The sequence below is a fragment of the Hippocampus guttulatus genome, chromosome 20 (assembly GCF_054856545.1).
Source record: "Hippocampus guttulatus isolate MCC_2025c chromosome 20, RoL_Hgut_1.0, whole genome shotgun sequence".
Classification (NCBI taxonomy): domain Eukaryota; kingdom Metazoa; phylum Chordata; class Actinopteri; order Syngnathiformes; family Syngnathidae; genus Hippocampus; species Hippocampus guttulatus.
In genome coordinates, this window is record NC_141280.1 from 44,954 (window position 1) to 61,769 (window position 16,816).

General features: G+C 61.6%; 3 protein-coding genes across 4 annotated transcripts; 1 reads left to right on the plus strand and 2 right to left on the minus strand.

Annotated features, from left to right (window-relative positions):
* Nucleotides 1–99: 99 nt before the first annotated feature.
* Nucleotides 100–5,673, minus strand: vta1 (vesicle (multivesicular body) trafficking 1). 2 transcript variants are annotated; one of them, XM_086099859.1, is made up of 8 exons: nt 5,442–5,672; nt 4,003–4,097; nt 2,340–2,467; nt 2,153–2,228; nt 1,912–2,026; nt 1,221–1,412; nt 1,074–1,154; nt 100–586 (listed from the first exon to the last, which is right to left on the minus strand). In XM_086099859.1, the coding sequence occupies exons 1-8, from the start codon at nt 5,530–5,532 to the stop codon at nt 441–443; spliced, it is 924 nt and encodes a 307-aa protein (XP_085955985.1). In that variant the 5' UTR covers nt 5,533–5,672; the 3' UTR covers nt 100–440. The 2 variants fall into 2 exon arrangements, with proteins under 2 accessions (XP_085955985.1, XP_085955984.1); XM_086099858.1 differs by having other exon boundaries at nt 1,074–1,412; nt 5,442–5,673.
* Nucleotides 5,674–7,545: 1,872 nt separating this feature from the next.
* gje1a (gap junction protein epsilon 1a) lies at nt 7,546–8,936 on the minus strand. The gene is made up of 4 exons (XM_086101042.1): nt 8,898–8,936; nt 8,430–8,612; nt 8,150–8,347; nt 7,546–7,743 (listed from the first exon to the last, which is right to left on the minus strand). The coding sequence occupies exons 1-4, from the start codon at nt 8,934–8,936 to the stop codon at nt 7,546–7,548; spliced, it is 618 nt and encodes a 205-aa protein (XP_085957168.1).
* Nucleotides 8,937–10,763: 1,827 nt separating this feature from the next.
* nmbr (neuromedin B receptor) lies at nt 10,764–16,797 on the plus strand. The gene is made up of 5 exons (XM_086100102.1): nt 10,764–11,252; nt 12,910–13,051; nt 13,626–13,832; nt 15,292–15,530; nt 15,737–16,797. The coding sequence occupies exons 1-5, from the start codon at nt 10,855–10,857 to the stop codon at nt 15,864–15,866; spliced, it is 1,116 nt and encodes a 371-aa protein (XP_085956228.1). The 5' UTR covers nt 10,764–10,854; the 3' UTR covers nt 15,867–16,797.
* The last annotated feature ends 19 nt before the right edge of the window (nt 16,798–16,816 follow it).

Below are 16,816 nucleotides of genomic sequence, written 5' to 3' on the forward strand. Positions count from 1 at the left end.
AGGGTTGACCTCCGGTCACTCCGCGTGACAACGGCCCAACAAAACGACCGACGCGGATGTCGTTTTCCCGGGTCGGAAACAAAGAAACGGCCAAGCGACACAGGTGCAAACGATTTAATCGGATGTATTCGGATCTTCATCACAGCAACATCTGTTCCAAACAACTCATCGGGCCGGCAAGAAGGACAACAAGCGCGCGGCCGCCGACATCACGCTTGCGCGTTGCGCAATTAGACAACGCGCAAGCGTGTTGACAAAACGAGAGGAGCACGGCGCCCCCTGTGGCGGGAAGCCCCGTTTGGCGGCCATTCGTCAGAAAGACTCACAGCGGGCGCACACAGGCGCCCATTGTCGAGCCCCTGTCTCCGTCAAAGCTGCTGGCGGCCAGCCGGCGGCCGATGAGATGGCGCGGATAGACGGGGGGGGGGGGAACAAAGGTGTCATTCTTTTCCGGTGGTGAGCAGCTTGAGGGCCTTCTGGAGGTTGTGGACGGCCGTGGGCACGTCCTCGTACTGGAGGGCGCTGCCGGCGTACTTGCAGTACTTCTGGGCCTTGGTGAAGTCGTCGGCCGAGAGGCGGACGTCACCTGCGGGGGCAGGGGGAGAGGTTGCCGCAAAGGTCCGGGCTGACCGACATCGGGGCTCGCCCGACGTTGGCCGTCACTTCAAGCGCGCGGTCGGCCGCCGTCGAGCTCGGGAGAGCGCTTTCGCACATTTACAACGGATCCGCAAACAGTCGACAGTCAGCCGGCTCCGTCAATCGCGCTCGACCTTCGGCCAAAATGAGCTCGCCTTTTGCGGCGACCGGACATGGTCACAGAAATTGATCGCTTGATCGCGATGACACGACGGGCATGGCGAGCGAGGGGGGGGGGGGGGGGGGGCATCATCGTGTTGGCAAGTCGGTTGGCGTGGTTTTTGCGACGCACCGTTGGCACGGCATCTTGCGCAATCTACGCGCCGCTAGCTCACGCGCGAATCGGCGTCATTGCGTCACGCGTTGACGCTTCACCATCCTCTCTGCCTCGGCGCTTTGACAAGCGCTCGTTTGGACGGGGCGCGCGCGTGGCTGACCTTGCCGCTGGCCGCTGGAGAGGTCGGGGTCGACGGCGGCCGCGGTCCTGGGCATCGGCACCGGCACCGGCTTGGCGGAGTCTGCGGGGTCACACGACAGGCGTGACGGGCCGAGCCTTTGCGAACGCGGAGGCGAGCGGCGGCTACCTGCCGGCGTGTTGGCCGGGGCGTGCGCTCCGGGGGGGACGTGGACGTCGCTCGGGTTGGAGGGGGGTCCGGAAGGCCCCGATTCCGCGCCGCCGGCGAAGCCGATGCCCGGCGCCGTGGCCCCGCCCCCGCCCTCGCCCCGGAAGGAGCCGCCCTGGGAGAGCGCGCCGCCGGAGAAGCCTTCGTCTTCGTCTGGGAAGGCAAAAGTACAGTTCGGGACAAGCGCGGATCGACACAGAGCGCCAACCGGAAGCGAGGCGGGGAGAGCTCGCGAGTCGCAGCATCGCGCCGCTCACATCGGGGGGGCGGAAGGCCGAGGTCACGCGTGAGAGGAGCCGCCGCGGGTCACGACTCGCGCGGATGGTCCGTGCGCGCGCGTCGCCTCGGGACTCGAAGCAAAAGCGACGGCGGACGCCGACGCGAGCGGACAAAATAGGCCATTCTCTCCGAAGAAAGGAGACTCAGCGCCGCTCGGCCATTCGTCCGCTCATTGACCGGACGTCGATTTCCAAAGACGACGGCGAACGCGCGCGATGCTTTGCGTGGCGGCAACGTGCCGCGTCATGAAAAGACAGCGGGGGAGAAAGGAGCGCGCGCGCGCGGCTTCCCGGCTAAGCGGCGCTCGTCTTTCCTGCGCTCAAGAAGCCCCGCCCCCCTTTGCCGGAGAAGGCACGCCGGTGTGTTTGCGCACCCGCTTCCTGGTCCAGGTCCACGCCGGTGGGTCCGGCCTCGGGCGTCTCGCCGCTCTTCAGGCAGTTGTGGATGTACGCCGCCTTCCAGCGGGCGTACTTCCTGTGCTGGATGTTCTGCGGACAGCGTCAAAATCAAAAGAAATGGCGCCGGCGCGTCGCAGGCCAACAGGCCGAGGCGCGACGGTGGCCCGCCGCCGCCGCGCCGCCAACTTTACTCGCGTTGCTTCAAGCGGAGCTCACCTCGTCCGACAGCTCTCCGAAGACGGAGAGGACGTCCAGCAGCAGACTGGCCGTGTAGAAGGATTTGATCATGTTCCTGCGCACGGCGACAGGTGATGAGGTCACCGACATTGCAAAATTGCCATAGCGTGCTCCCGTTTTCACTGCGGCGCAGATGGATTTTCCCTTTTCCAAAGCTCCGACTTACTTGTGGAATCGTCCCGCTCGGTCCTCGTTGTCGGCGTAGAGGAACATCTTGAGGGCGTAGTTTTCGATGTGGGCGTTGCCCACCACCTCCTGCGTGATGGAGTCGTCCTCGCTCAGCTCCATCTTCATCTGCCACAAAAACATGGGCCGTCACGCAAGGCGGGACGGTTCAACGCGCCTCCGGTTTCCTCCGGGGCGGATGGCGCGCCGGCCCCACGCCAGCGGACCGCGTCGGCCCTCGATGCGAGCGCTGTTCTTTGTCTCACCTGAAGAGAGGCGCAGAAAGCCAAGAGTGCGTCTCGGCTTTGGCGCATTCCAAAGAAGAGCGCCGCGCAAAGTTGGCACGGACACACGACAACGAGGCCAATGACCTCCTCCCGTCAGGGGACGTTTCATTTGCGCTCTCTGCTCTTCTACTGCCACGGCGACCGGCTCCGGCACGTTTCGGGCCATCCGTCACCAATTGTGGACGTCGCGCCGACGCGGGGCCCAATTGGCCGAGGCCGCTCGACTTCGGGCCAAAGCCGGACCGCAAACTGGGCCGGCCAATCTCGAGCCCCCCCACCCACCCACACACACACACACACAAAAAAGCGTTCCCACCACCGCCGCAGGAGTCACCGAAGCCATTTCGAGCGTGAGCTCAAGCGGACTACAACGTGGCGCCGAGCCCCACCGGATGACCGGCGCCCCTTTTGGCAGCAACGAGAGGCCAATTCTCGCGGACGCCGGGGAGGATTCATCGAAATGATGCGGCCGGGGGGGGGTTGCCGACGATGTCGGCGTCACGCGCGAGGCCCGTCGTGGAGTCGGCGTGTTGATTGACAGGTGACAACTTGGCCGCGCAAGTGACAGACACCACAAGGCTTTTTCCTCAGTCGTCACGCAAAGCAAAGCCAAAGAGGCACCGGCGGCCTCCTTCAAAACGCACGCACGGCACTAATGAACTGCACTTTCACACTTGCAACGTTCACCGTCTGTGATGTCAACACGGCACAAACACGCACGCACGCAGCAGCTGATGTTCATTACTGTCAAGAGCCTCAGGAAAGCTTTGGCAGCAGGACAAACATCCGCTACTTTCAAGTGTGTCCTCGAGCTGCGCGCGTTCTCGTTAAAGCCTTTGGTGTGACGGCATCCGCCCCCCCCCCCCCACCCCAGCTTGCACCGGCGCCTTCCGATGCCTTGTCATGCTTTCAAATGGCCGCCAGTGGCAAGTTACCAAGCAAGTCCGAATGGTTTGCTCCACTCCTGACTGTTTTTTTTTTTTTATCTTTTTGGGGTGCAGAGGCATCGTCCCTCGTGAGGGAGGCGTTCCTCGCTTGGCATCCCGACACGACGCCCGAGCCAAATCATCCGGCACCGAGCATCGCGGCCGCTCGCAGCCCGGATTTTGCCGAGGGGAGGGCCGGCCGGCCGGGCGGAGCGGAGCGGGAAAGCGGAAGCTTCTCCTTCTGGCTCGGCTCCCTCTTCACCGCGGCGGATGGAGACGACGTGCCCAAGAACTTTGAGCTTTGTCATATTCAGCTTTGACTTTGGACAAAGCAAAAAAAGCAAAACGTGCGACGTTCACGTTGTAAAATGTCAACGGAAGCGCACGCGCGCGGGCCCGACGTGACGCGAGCGTCATTGTGGAAAAAAGGCTCGAGGAGGGCGGGACTGACCGACTCCAGCTGGTCCATCAGCTTGACGAGGAACTTGCGGCACTCGGGCGTTTTGCCGTCCAGCTTCATCCCCGTCTGCATGGCGTAGAGCCGGCCTGTCCGCGGGTCCGGCGCCGAGCGCAGGAACAAACGCAAGCAGAAGACCGTCAAAGGCGATCGCCGTCACCGCCTTTCCATTCATTTGAAAAAAAACGGAGCAAAGGCAACTGACATTTGCTCATGACAATTCCGATTCGGCTTTCCCAAAAAAATGTTGCCGACGTAAATTAGAACCGTATAATGCTGCGTTTTGAACGTGCGCGAAACAGAACTCTCCGCCGGCCGCCGTCGCACCCCGTGAAGCCATCTCTGGTGTTTGACGGGCTTCGTTTGCATCGAGCCCACAAAGAAAATCACGCGGCTTCACGGCCGGCGCGCGGCGCTCGGATCGCAAAGTGACCAAAAGACGAAAAGGGCGACAGAAAGCGAGCCGAGCATTTCGCGTGTCCCGGCAAGCTGGATCACATTCCTCGCGGCTGACGTCGTCCGCGTGACGACGCGCTCGTCCGGCAGGTTCGTTGAGGGCAGGCGCGTTTCGGAGCGCGGCGTCGACGGGTTAGCGCATCTGCCTTGCAGCGCGGCGGTGCGGGGTTTGATTCCGGCCTTCCCGTTTCGCGTCATCTTCCCGCGCTTGGGTGGCTTTTCTCCGGGTACTCCGCTTTCCTCCCACATTCCAAATAACATGGGGGGGGGGGGGCAGGTTCACGGAACACTCGAAATTGTCCTGAGGTGCGATTGTGAGCACCAATGGTGGTTTACGCGTCGCCTACTTGACCAAAAGAGATTCTTCGTCCAAGTATCGCCGCCTCCTGCCCGTTTTCCAACTCTCCCGACTCCGCCATACCTGATTCAACTGATCGTGGCCGTTTCGCTTGCTGATGAGCTGCTCGTTTGAATCGGGTGTGGTGGTGGTCGTGGTGGCGGCGTGGGAAGGGAAACTTGGAAAAGAGGCAGGAGGTGGCCCTCGGGGAAGCGGAGCGCTTTATCCGACCGTCGCGAACGCCCAAATACTTTGGACGAGGCGATTCGGCTCCCGAAGCCCGACGCAAAGAATGAAGAGACGAGGAAGCCTGTCAATTCAAGTCTCGACGTCAGAGGCGAAACGGAGGAGCCCGTGGCCCGGGCTAACCGAAGCGAGCGCCGTCGTGAAGGAGTCGGGTGCGCTTACGTACTTGTGCGGTCTATGTTCACGAAAGGTGTTCACAGTATTTTCTGTGGCCAAGACGGTTCAAATTAAGGTCGCCTCATAAGGTTCAACTGGCGGTCATATCGCAAGGCAAAAAGTAGGGCTTGTAGTCCAAGTCGACCTGGCTATGATACATGCTTTTAAGCTAAACTCGTAACATATAGAAGTGATAACTTCAGTGGCCAAAGCAAAGTTAGCCCCGCCGCACACTCACAGTAGTAGGCCACCACAGGGTCGCGCTTCTCGTGTTCTTGGGCGGTGCGCAAGTGGTGCTGGACTGCTTTGAGCTGGGCCGGTGCCGCCATGGCATCCGCGAGCGACCCACCGAGCTCGAAAACACGGACGGCTTCTTGTTCCTGGTCTTCTCCTCCTGTTCTTGTTCTTGTTGTTAATGGCGGTGGCTGGCCCGCAACTGCTCGCTGCACTTCCGCGTGTCGGTCCAATAAGGAGCGGCCTCTGCCTGACGTCATCCGCTCCTCCTCCTCTTCTTCTTCTTCTTCTTCTTCTTCTGTTGTATTCAAATTCAAGTTGAAACTTCCAACCTACCCAACCAATCGGCCGGTCCGCTGTGTGTTTCAAAGTTATTAAATACAGATTTCAATATTAAATAGATTTAACTGTGAGCACCCTTAACTGGTACACTGTTCGGTCATGAAGCACATAAAAGCGCGGCTTTTCACTTCCTTCCAAAAATGTTGAGAAAACCTTGTCAATCAAAACGGAGACATGGGGCATGTTCAACTTTGGACAAAAACGTACAGGATTCAGAGAAGCATTCTGTACTTTCTAAGCGTGTTCTTGTCAGATTTGTTTGTGTTTTCCTGACACACCGCGAGTACTTCCCACACACTGAAGGACTAAAAACACAAGGCATCAACAATCGCAACACAAACCGCAGCGACCGATGAAGACGGCGCACAAGTCCATCATATGAAAAAAGCAGATTTATTTGAAATGTATGAGGTCAGTCACTCATTCCACACGTTGAAATGAAATAAATTAGGAACATATTGAAGCCGCCGGGCGAGCACATTGAAGCGATTAGCCGTCGGGCTAGCTAGCCGCCGCCCAGCGGAGCACGTCATAGGTGTCAGCCGCCCGACTACCCGCTAGCTACTTTAGCGCCTTGATGGTGTCTCCATGTTGACTCGGTTGCTGAGGTAGTTGTCGCCATGGTTGCGCGACGCGATCTTGCTTGGAGCACTTTGGCAGCCGCTAGCTTTGACCCGGAGGCGTGACATCACTGAACCGAGAAAGACCTTTACCACCCGCCAGCGACACAAATGCGCGCACAACGACCACAAGGAATCGCTCAGAGCACCGGAGAGGCTGCGGTCAAGTTTTTTTGCGAAGAAGCGAGCAGAAGCCGCTACTCGCGATCGTGTTCAAAATGTTCCAGAGGGAAGAAGGAAGAAGAAAAAATATACAGATCTTGCCATGGATTGCGATGGTTTCCGACAGACACGTGTAAAGATAGAAGCTACACTTTGAATTTGAGTTTGTTTGTTTGGAGCGCGGTTGCACAGGTGTTGTCGCGTCCTCGAACAACCTCGTTTTGCCGAGCAGGAAGGAAATCCGACGAGCACGCCTAACCCCGCGTGCACGAGAAAACTCGGCGGCGCCTGGAAATGCCCTTGAAAAGCATTGCCGGTGATCCGCTTTTGTCCGCTCGCGCAAGTTTGTACCTGAGATGAAAAACAGATGAAACCTTCACAACAAAAGTTGGATGGATGTCTGATCAAGAAAATAAAAAGAGCGTTTTGTGAAGTCTCGACACGGACAATGAATTCATCTTACGACATTCTAAATGCGACCAAAAGGGTCGAAAAACGGGAACGCGTTTGACGTCGTCTCCTGGTCGCGATCGTTCCGTGAGCTCGGACCACCTTTGACTCGTTCCCTTCGACAAGTCCATCGTTCGACACCAACTTCTCTCTTTGGACCTTTGCCTACGAACGCGACCGGTCGATCGCGACCCGGAAGCGAGCGATGATTCGTGACGACAAATGCGGGAAAGAAACACTCGAAAGTGATCACGGTCCGTTTTGGGGAGGCGTTTCCTATCTACAAGTCGTCTCCCCGTCGACGCGGTCGGGGTCGCGACGGACGACCCGCCGGCGCGGTCCCGGCGTCCGGTCGACTCTCGTTCCGCCGCCGGTCCCGCGGGAGGGAAAGCGGGACTATTTCAGAAGTGCACTTGCGTTGGCTCCCCGCTCGGCGCGAGTCCGGCGGTCGCTAACCGAGAAGCCGACGAGGAACAAAAGGCGCGGGGAGGCGGCGAGGGGCCGGCGACGCTTTGTGTCCGTGCGCGGGAGGCGTCATTGGTTGTTGAGATAGCCCAGGCGTCGACAGAGGATCTCAAAGATCTCGGCGACGCACAGGAGGATGGTGATGACGGTGAAGGTGTACATGGCGCTCAGGAAGATGGTCTTCTCAAAGTGTTCGGGCACCATGCACTTGGTCACGTTGAAGGTCTTTTCCAAAGCGCTGGCATCGCACATGTACAGCGGGTGCACCTGCAACACACGCGGCAGAAGGAAAAGGAGAAGATGCGCAAAAGGTTCGACCGGGGCGCCCGATCGGCTCCTTCCGATCGGTTGAAGGAGTTCCGGCCAAAGCTCCGCTTTGAATCCGATTCGGGAGTATTTCCGGCGGACGCTACGGGATGGCGGGGGGGGGGGGGGGGGGGGTCGTCCGCCTCGCAGGGGGAGAGGTCTTACGAGACGCAACGGCCGGGAGGGAGACCGGGTCGGGATTTCAAAACCAACGCCGGAGCGGAATTTGGAAAGCAAGCCTCCTCGAGCGCACGGGCGGCCGGCGCAGAAGGGGATTTGGGCGGCCCCGGGGCGGTCCGCCAGCGACCCGGACGGCAAAGGAGAAGGGAGCGACCGCGAGCGAGACGCGAGGCGAAAGCGCTCGGACCTGGAAGCCGAAGAGATGACTCTGAAGCCAGAAGGCGATGACTTCCAAAATGATGCGCAAGAGCACGGAGATGATGTAGAAGACGGTGTAGACGGGGCGCTCCAGGATCTCCTCCTGGTCGATGTTCTTGCAGGCGGCGTAGAGGTGGAACACGGCGCCCGGAACCAACACCGTCACCAGCTGCAAGGCCCAGAACACCTGCGGGACGGAAGGCCAGACGGCGTGGATGGCGCGCGGCGACAGCCGGCCCGAGCGCCGGGCGCCGGGCGCTTCGCCGTACCTGAGGCGTTATGGGTCGGAACTGGTTGTAGCAGTACAGGTTGAGTTCCCTGCGATCGGGGTCGCAGCTGAAGTGCAGCGCCTCATTCCCGTACACGGCAAAGCCCAGAACCCCCAGGAAGAACATCCGCACCGAGCCGAAGAACAAGGTGTGGAACTGGCCGATCACCGTCGGAGGCCTGAGCTGCAACGCGAGCGCACGCGCGCGAGTCAGGCGGCTTCGACGGCACGCGCGCAGACGGACGGACGGACGGGCGGACGGACGGACGGAGGCGGAGGCCGCGCGAAGGTTTCTTTTGTCGGCGGCGCGAATCACCGAGGCCGAAAAGGCCTCCGTCAACGCAAACCATCTCCTCGGCCGCTCGGTTGGACTCGTTTTGCTTTTTTTAAAGCCCCACTCGAGATGGGCTCGGAGGCGGCCGGCTGCTTTTTGCCACCCGAGCGCCCGAAACGCCGGGGCGTGACTTACGCATCCCTCGTAGAAGTTCTTGATGTAGTTTAAGGACATGTTTGGGCCGTCGGTCTGCGTCCGGGGCGCTTGTGGGCCCGCATGACACCAGCGACACAGAAGCGCCCTCCGCCCGCTCGTCCCCAAAGCCCGTGTCAATGCATATTTGGGGGCCTTTTATCTTCGCATCAATTGACTCGCTCAGTAGACACAGCGGGGCCAACAATGGCCCCGCAGGCCGGCTGCTCCCTGCATTCTAATCCCCACGGGACTCTGTCAGCGAAAAACGCAACCTCCGGCGCTCGCCCTGGCCACAAACGTGCCGCAAAGACACAAAGCTCGCCTTTTGCCGCCCGGGCGACGTCTTCCCGGGGCTCCCGCCGGCCCTCTCGCCCTCTCGCGCTCGCCGCGGCCCCGGCTCGGCGAGCGACGCGTCGGCGGCATATCCGGCCCAAATATTCGCGCGTCCGGACGACCGCTCGACACAAACATCGAATCGGCCGACGGAAGAGCGAGAGGAACGCGAGGCAAAAGTCAGAAAGTGATGACAACACACCCTGCACTGCAAATACTTCTGGAAGAGCATTGACGAAGCCGCCGGAGTCCCCAAAGCCAAACAAAGACGTCCCCGCCGAAGCAAAGCAAAACCACGCGTAGCGGCAAAGAAAAGTCAAGTCCACACACCAACCGTAATCCTGGCGGCGTGTTGTTCATTCCCCCCTCTTTTCTACACTCGCAGGTCCTAAAGCGCACGCGGGTGCCGGGACGCCGGGGAGGCCGGGGTCAAGTTGGGGCATTGCGTCCGCCCCACTTCCTGCGGGGCCTTTCACACTCGACCGGAGCGCCGCTCGCCGGCGCCGGCGCTCCCAAACCGAGCGGTCCGTCCGGCTCGCGCCGGAGCGGCCGGCCGGCCGTTTGGCGGGCGCCCCCCCCCCCCCCGCCGCGCCTCGCCCGCACCTTTGGGGAAGGCGCGCGCGGGCTCCCGTCGCGCTCTTACTTTGACGATCCCGACGCGCGGCTTCCCGCGCGCGTGGCTCCAGCCGCGGCGACTGACGAAGGCCTTCCCAACGCCGCCACGTGACCTCCGCCGTGGACGCCGACGGTCAAGCGGCGCGCTTCGACGGTAAGCCGGCTCCGCGGGAGCCCAGACGTGGCCCGAACGCGGCCGCAAACGCTCTCCCGAGTGCCACGCGTACACCCCGTCGCATCCCGCTTCCGAAATATCCGACCGCCGGACCGCGTCTGTGACGACTTCAAGTCGACGGCGGTCGGAGAGCCGTCGTCGAGCCGGACATAAAAGCGGCACCGGCGTATTTGCAATCGCAGAGCGGTTTTGCGTGCGCGGAGGCTTCCGTCTCCATGTTATTGGACGCCGAGTTTGCGGGGTTCAAAACGACCGAGACGTCAGCTCACCTGGCCGCCCCTCGGTCTCGTCACGTTCCCATTTTCGGCTTTCTCCGCAAAGGGCCGCCGGATATTCCGCCACGGTTTCGGCAAAGCTCCCCCCGCAGGCCGAGGTGACGCCGCCCTGCGGCGCGCGGCAGATGATCGGCGACTCCTCCGACGGCCGACTTGGGTTTCCGCGGGCGAGGGCGGTGCTTTCTTCCAAATCTAATTGGAGGTACAAGATGGGCCACTGATCATTTTACTCTCGCATTCCACCCAGGTCAAACAGACCGTTAGTCGTGTCCCCCCCGCCCCCTTCAACTCGATGGCGGCGATGCGTCCGCAACGGATCGAGTCAACGGGGGAAGGAGAGCGAGCGAGGACGCTGGGTGACGTCGATGAGGCAGCCTCCTTCCTCCTCTCTCTCTTTCTCTCGAGTGCGTCAGAGCCATAAAAGCCCCCCCCCCCGCCTTCTTTTTCTGGACGCGCCCAGCAGCGAAGCGCCCTCCTCATCGCGCACGCCTCGCGCCAAGTCCCAGCGCGCTTTTACGCGCGCATCTTGACGGACCCAACCGCACCCGATCCGGTCGCGATGGACGACGACGTCCCGTCCCGGCTGTCCGGCGCCAACTCCGGCGACGGCGGCGGGCGGGCGTCCTGGGACGTCGGGGAGTCGGGCGCGTACGCGGCCGCGCGCGGCGTCATGACCACGGCGTACGCGCTGATCGTGCTGGTGGGCGGGCTGGGCAACGTGACGCTGGTGAAGATCTTGGTGAGCGCCGGCGCCATGAGGAGCGTGCCCAACATCTTCATCGGCAGCCTGGCGGCCGGAGACCTGCTGCTGCTGCTCACCTGCGTGCCGGCGGACGCCTTCCGCTTCTTTTCCGACCACTGGACGCTCGGGGAGGCCGCCTGCAAGCTCCTGCCCGCCGCGCAGCTCACCTCCGTCGGCGTGTCCGTCTTCACGCTCACCGCGCTCAGCGCAGACAGGTAACGCCGCCGCTTCCGCTTTTCGCTCCTTTCGTCGCCGTCATCGCCTGCCAAAACGGAGTCGCGACAAGATGAGCGACGGGTGCGCCGAAGTAGGAGGAGCCCTACGGCGCCACCCGCCGGTCCCAAACAGATCGACCGTGACGATCCGGTCACGCGGCCGTCGGGATGTCCCGGGTATGCGGCGAGACGATGGGAAATCTGCGGGATCGAGTTTGGGGCGGGGCGGAACGTGATCGTTTTCTCCTCTTCCTGCAAATACGAGGCCGCGATCGCAATCTTCACGTTCGTCCGTTGAGGTGCCGGCTTGAAACGCTTCATCGCGGCGTCTCCCCGAAGCACCGGCGACCTTCGTCGCTCGGCAGCGGCCGGCGCGAGATGAGATGCCATTTCCTGACGCCTTCTCACAGTCACGCGATCCCGTGCCCCCGGCGACTTGGCGAAGGCAGAGGATGCGTGCGGGGACACGCCCACAATTACCGGCGAAGGTCCCAATGGGCCGAGCGCTGCCGCCAGACGCCCTGCGAAGGGGGAGGGGAAGAGGAAGGGGAAAAAAATAAATAAATAAAGGGTGTGACAACAGACAAAGTTGAACAAGGGCCATCGAGAAACACGCCGCCATGTGCGCGTACGTGACCGACGTAGAACGAGGACGCTTTTCCTCAGGCGGCGGTCCGGCGACACTGCGAGCGACGCCGGCCGGCACCTCCGTTGGGTCCGACGTGCAAATTTCTTCGAGTTCGGTCCCGGATCGGTTCGAGCTCCAGACGACATTTTGGAGACGGATGGGGGACTGCCGTTCGGGTCCCTGCCAGGGCCTCACTTTGGCTTCTCGGTTCCTTCCGATCACAACGCCACCGATGGCACGCTCGTTTTAGTGGGCGCGCGTAACCAACGAGGCCCGGCCGGCCACTTTGTCGAGCGGTCGTCAGCGCGCGCGTCCGAAAGCCGAGCGCAGCGGGAAGTCATTGGCCGTCTTTAACGAGCCCATCGAGGTCTCCTCGGGGGCCCGAAGGCGCATCGGTCCGATGACTCATCGCTTGAGGGCTTGCGCGACGGCCTCTCCCTCGGCGCCATGGAAACTTCAAGTCTGCGGGACCTCGGAGCTTCGGGCGCGGTTAGTCGGAGCCGTCTCGTCCTCGGCGGACGTGATCACGCGACGCCTCCGCAAGGGCGCCGCTTCTTCTCCTTCATCACATCGGTGCATCGTTCCGGACCGACGCCGCCCCCGCCCGCGGAACGGATCGGCGCGGCGCCTCGGGGCTGCGGAGAACTTTGATTTGAACGACATCAAACACTTTGGCCAACATTTTCCCCTTGGATTGACCTTTCACTCCATCTACCCCCCAAAAAATAAATCGACCCGATTGGCACTCTGGTCCCAGTTCAAGACGGCTCAAGCACCCCCGCCCCGTTGCCCTTGGCGACAGCAAATTGGAGCCGGTCCCAAGCCGGAAAAAACGGGGAGCCGTCGAGTCCGGAAGGGCATCCGTCCGTCAAAGCATTTCATCGCAAAAAATTGACAAAGGCTGGGAAGACGACAGTCGGTGGGGCGAACCACAAAGCCGCTAACCAAGTCTGTGTGTGTGTGTGTGTGTGTGTGTGTGTGTGTGTGGGGGCGGGGCACCTGCGCACACGCTTGCCGCTTGGCCGTCAGGTACAAGGCCATCGTGAAGCCCATGGACACGCGCACGTCCGGCGCGCTTTTGCGGACGTGCGCAAAGGCCGCCGCCATCTGGCTGCTGTCCGTCCTGCTGGCCATTCCGGAGGCCGTCTTCTCCCAGGTCGTCGCCATGCGGGTAACGCGCGCTCCTTGCCGACACCGGATCAGGCTCCGCCCATCGCGAGTCCGTGGGACGAATCGTCCGGGACAAGGGCGCAAAAAAGAGCCAAAGTGGGGACGCGCGCTCGCTCGCTCGCTGTTGATTTGAGTGCTTTGGCCGCAGTGGCCCTTTTTTTTGTTTTGTTTTTCTCCGTCCTGCCACCCCCAAATACGATTCCTTGGCAGATGAATCAACGCAAATAAATCCCCACGCTAATAAGACGACGACGACTGCGAATTTCCAGCAAGACCGTAGGGCCCTGCCGGCGCCGGCTGCCGGGGGCCCCGGACAAGAAGACAAAGCCCCCCCCCCCCCCCCCCCCCCCGGGGCACGAGCGGCGCCACGTTTGGCGGCGAAACGGCGACCGCTGGGAAGGGAGCGGCGGCAGAAGCGTGGCCGACGACCGGCAGAGAAGGCAGCCGGCGCCGGCGAGAGCGAGAGCGCGACGCGGTCGGAGAAACGCGAGCGATCTGCGTCGGGGTCAAAGCCGAGCGGCGCCAAAAGGAGCACTGAAGCGCGTCTCTTCCTTCTGCGTTGTCCACCCTCTCAGGGCGGCGACAACGTGACCTTCCTCAACTGCGTGCCGTACCCTCTGTCCGACCGGACGCACCCCAAGGCGCACGCCGCGGCGCTCTTCCTGGTCTACTTCCTGCTGCCGCTGGCCGTCATTTCCGTGTACTACTACCACATCGCGAGGACGCTCATGCGCAGCGCGCGCGACATGCCGGGCGAGGTCAGCGAGCGCACCAAGAGACAGGTCAGACTCCGCCCACATCCGAGCGCACAGCCCGCGCGCCGTCTTCAAGTGTCCTTGACCATGATGATGATCGCCATAAGCACGCGCACGCCCCTTCTCACATTCGGTCTTCGGTCTGACCATAAAAATCAACGGAATTGGCACAGGAGGAAACTTTCCTCCGACGGTTCGGGAGCAACGGCGGAACGGGCCGGATCCCGTCCGAGCTTCCGCACCTTCAATTTGGTCAAGCTGAGATGGGGGCGCCGTCTCATCGGGCGAAGGGCCGCCTTTTGTGCGCACCGAGTTCTAAAACGGGGAAACGTTGTGCAACTTTGGCAAGTGCGGCGCTTGGCTGACCGTCGGAGGATTTCCTGCCGACAGTTGGGGGGGGGGGGGGGGGCGACAACCGGCATGGCTTTGGTTGAGGGAGCCCCAAAAAGGGCCCCGTTCTCTCCCCTGCGAGTCCGCGCCGTCAGCGGCGGCAACAAGCGACGGCGCGGACTCGGCATCCGACGCGCACGCGCGCAAATACGCTGCGACTTCAATCCGCGGCGACGGGAAAATGCATCATGCACGAGGACCCGCGCTCAAGTGTCAACGAGGCCGCCCGAGAGGGGAACGTACGAGCGCTCGAGGAATATTTACCATGGCGGCGACCTTTCGCAGGCATCTCATCTTTTTATTCCTCCGACTCCTCGGATGACCGCCACACAAAAAGCGTCCGGCGAGTCGGCGCGAGAAGACAACGAGCGGCAAGTCCAAACTCTCCTCGGCGTCCGCCGCCCATCGCGGTCGGCCACCCGCGCCGCAAGAAGGAGAGACGCCGCCGCTCGTTCCTGCCGATTGCTGAAAAAAAAAAAAAATAATAATAATAATAATAATAATTAAATGATGTGAAAAACAATTGTAAATAGCACTGCGACCTTATCCATATTTGTATTTATATTGCACTTAATTGAACGGTGTTTGGTTTTTTTTTTTCTTCTTTCCGCCCACAATCTTGCCGTCGACTGTAAATTTCCCCAGTGCGGGACAAATAAAGGATATCTTAATATCTTAAACAGCCGCAAAGCGACGGCTCCGCCTCGCAGCCGGCAACTTCGAGCGAGGCGCTCTCTCTCGGCCGAGCGCATCTCCGCAGGCGCACGCGGGCATTCCTAATCACGCAGGCACCCGACCGCATTGACGGCAGGAGGTCAAAGGTGACCTTTTGTCATTGAGATAACGTGACCTTTGTCGCCGCAGAAAGACGGAGAAGGAGCTCGCTCGGCTTTGAGCCGCAAGCGCATCCGCCCGCGTGAAATAAGCGCGACGGCGGCCCGTGCGGCTCCCTTCCCGTACGCATCGGTCTCGAGGAGGAATCCGTCCCCGGAAACGGCCTCGCTTACACCGTGCTCCGCCTGCGCCGCGCTGAGAACGCACGAGAGCTCAAGCTAGCGGCTAACGCGCGGCCCCCGCTGCCCCCCCCCCCCCGTAGATGGAGACGAGGAAGCGGCTGGCCAAGATGGTGCTGGTCCTGGTGGCTTTGTTCGCAGCGTGCTGGCTCCCCAACCACCTGCTCTACCTGTACCGCTCCTTCCGCTACCGGCGGACGGACGAGTCGCTCGCTCACCTCCTGCTCACGCTGCTCGCGCGCATCCTCAGCTTCTCGTCGTCCTGCGTCAACCCGTTGGCACTCTACCTGCTCAGCGACAGCTTCCGACGACACTTCCAAAGGTTTGGGCGCCGGCGGGTCACCTGCGCGCACACGCAGGCCTTAGTGCAACCACCAACACTGAAACCGGCACGCTCAAGTAACCGGCATGCAGATTCTCTCGCGCGAACACACCAACTCGCACGCACGTGTGATGACACCCGGAATTTGACATGATGCGCCGAGGCCAATGCGAAAGCTCCGCCCGTTTGTGCCTTCTGTGTGTCAGTCAGCTGCGATGCGGCGGCGGCGGCGGACGTCCCGACCGTCGGGCCGGCTACCCGAACAGCACGTCCCACATCCGGCTCACCTCCATCAGAAAGGCCGCGGCGACCGGCGCCAAGCGGCAGGAAGCGTGAGCGCGGCGCCGGCGAGCGGGACGAGGTCACGTGACGCTCGCCGGGATGCCGCGTCCGGGAAGGGAGCGCAACTTTCTCGAGCCGGCCGCTCTTACTTTGCTCTCGTTGACGGCCGTCTTTGTTTGGTGACGTCATCCTGTCGCGTGGCCAAAAAGAATAAAAAGTCAATATTCCCCTTTTCTCGATCGCAAGTGGAAACGGCGAAGCGGCTTGAGCCCAAGAGCCGCCCGGCCTCGCCGACTTCCCGGATCCCCTTTTCATAATGGGGGGCTGGCCAGTCGGGTCCCGGCGGCGCCGGGCCTCTCCCGGGCGGTTGCGATGACCTTTCCTGAAACAATTAGCGTTGGACAAAACGCACGAAGCGGCGACGCTTTGGGACGGAGACAAATGCGCACGCGCCTTTCTCCCCGGCCCAAAAATCATTGTGAATACGCGGACCTCGTTTGACATGACGACACACCGTGAGACATGTTCACCACAACAAAAGCGCACACGCGAGCTAGGCGGAGTTAGCCGACTCGGCAAAGAAAGCCGGCGTCGGCAAGGAGCGCAAGCTCGGGGCGAGCGCCTTGTCAACACGTTGGGCCGGCGCTTCCCAAGCGCTGTGCCGCCAAACGTGATCCTGCGCGCAGCGCGCGCGCCACCTTTATTGGGTCGGGTGGGTGGTCCTCGTCTCTCCGGAGAGCTGACTTTTTTTTTTTTGGTCGTCTGAAAGGAGGCACGCGCGCACGACTGCACGCTCTCTCTCACACACTCACGCGCGCGCGCGTACATTCCAAAAGCGGTCATGAACGCGAGAATCGATTCCGATGATCAGAATGCGATTCAAATCATTGAGCTTTGCGCTAAAAGGAACGAGAGGAAAGGCGCTTCGCCCGCTCCCCGAACAGAAAGCCCGAGCCCAACGGCGAGGCACGCGCGCCGACGCGCACCTACCACACGTCCGAAAG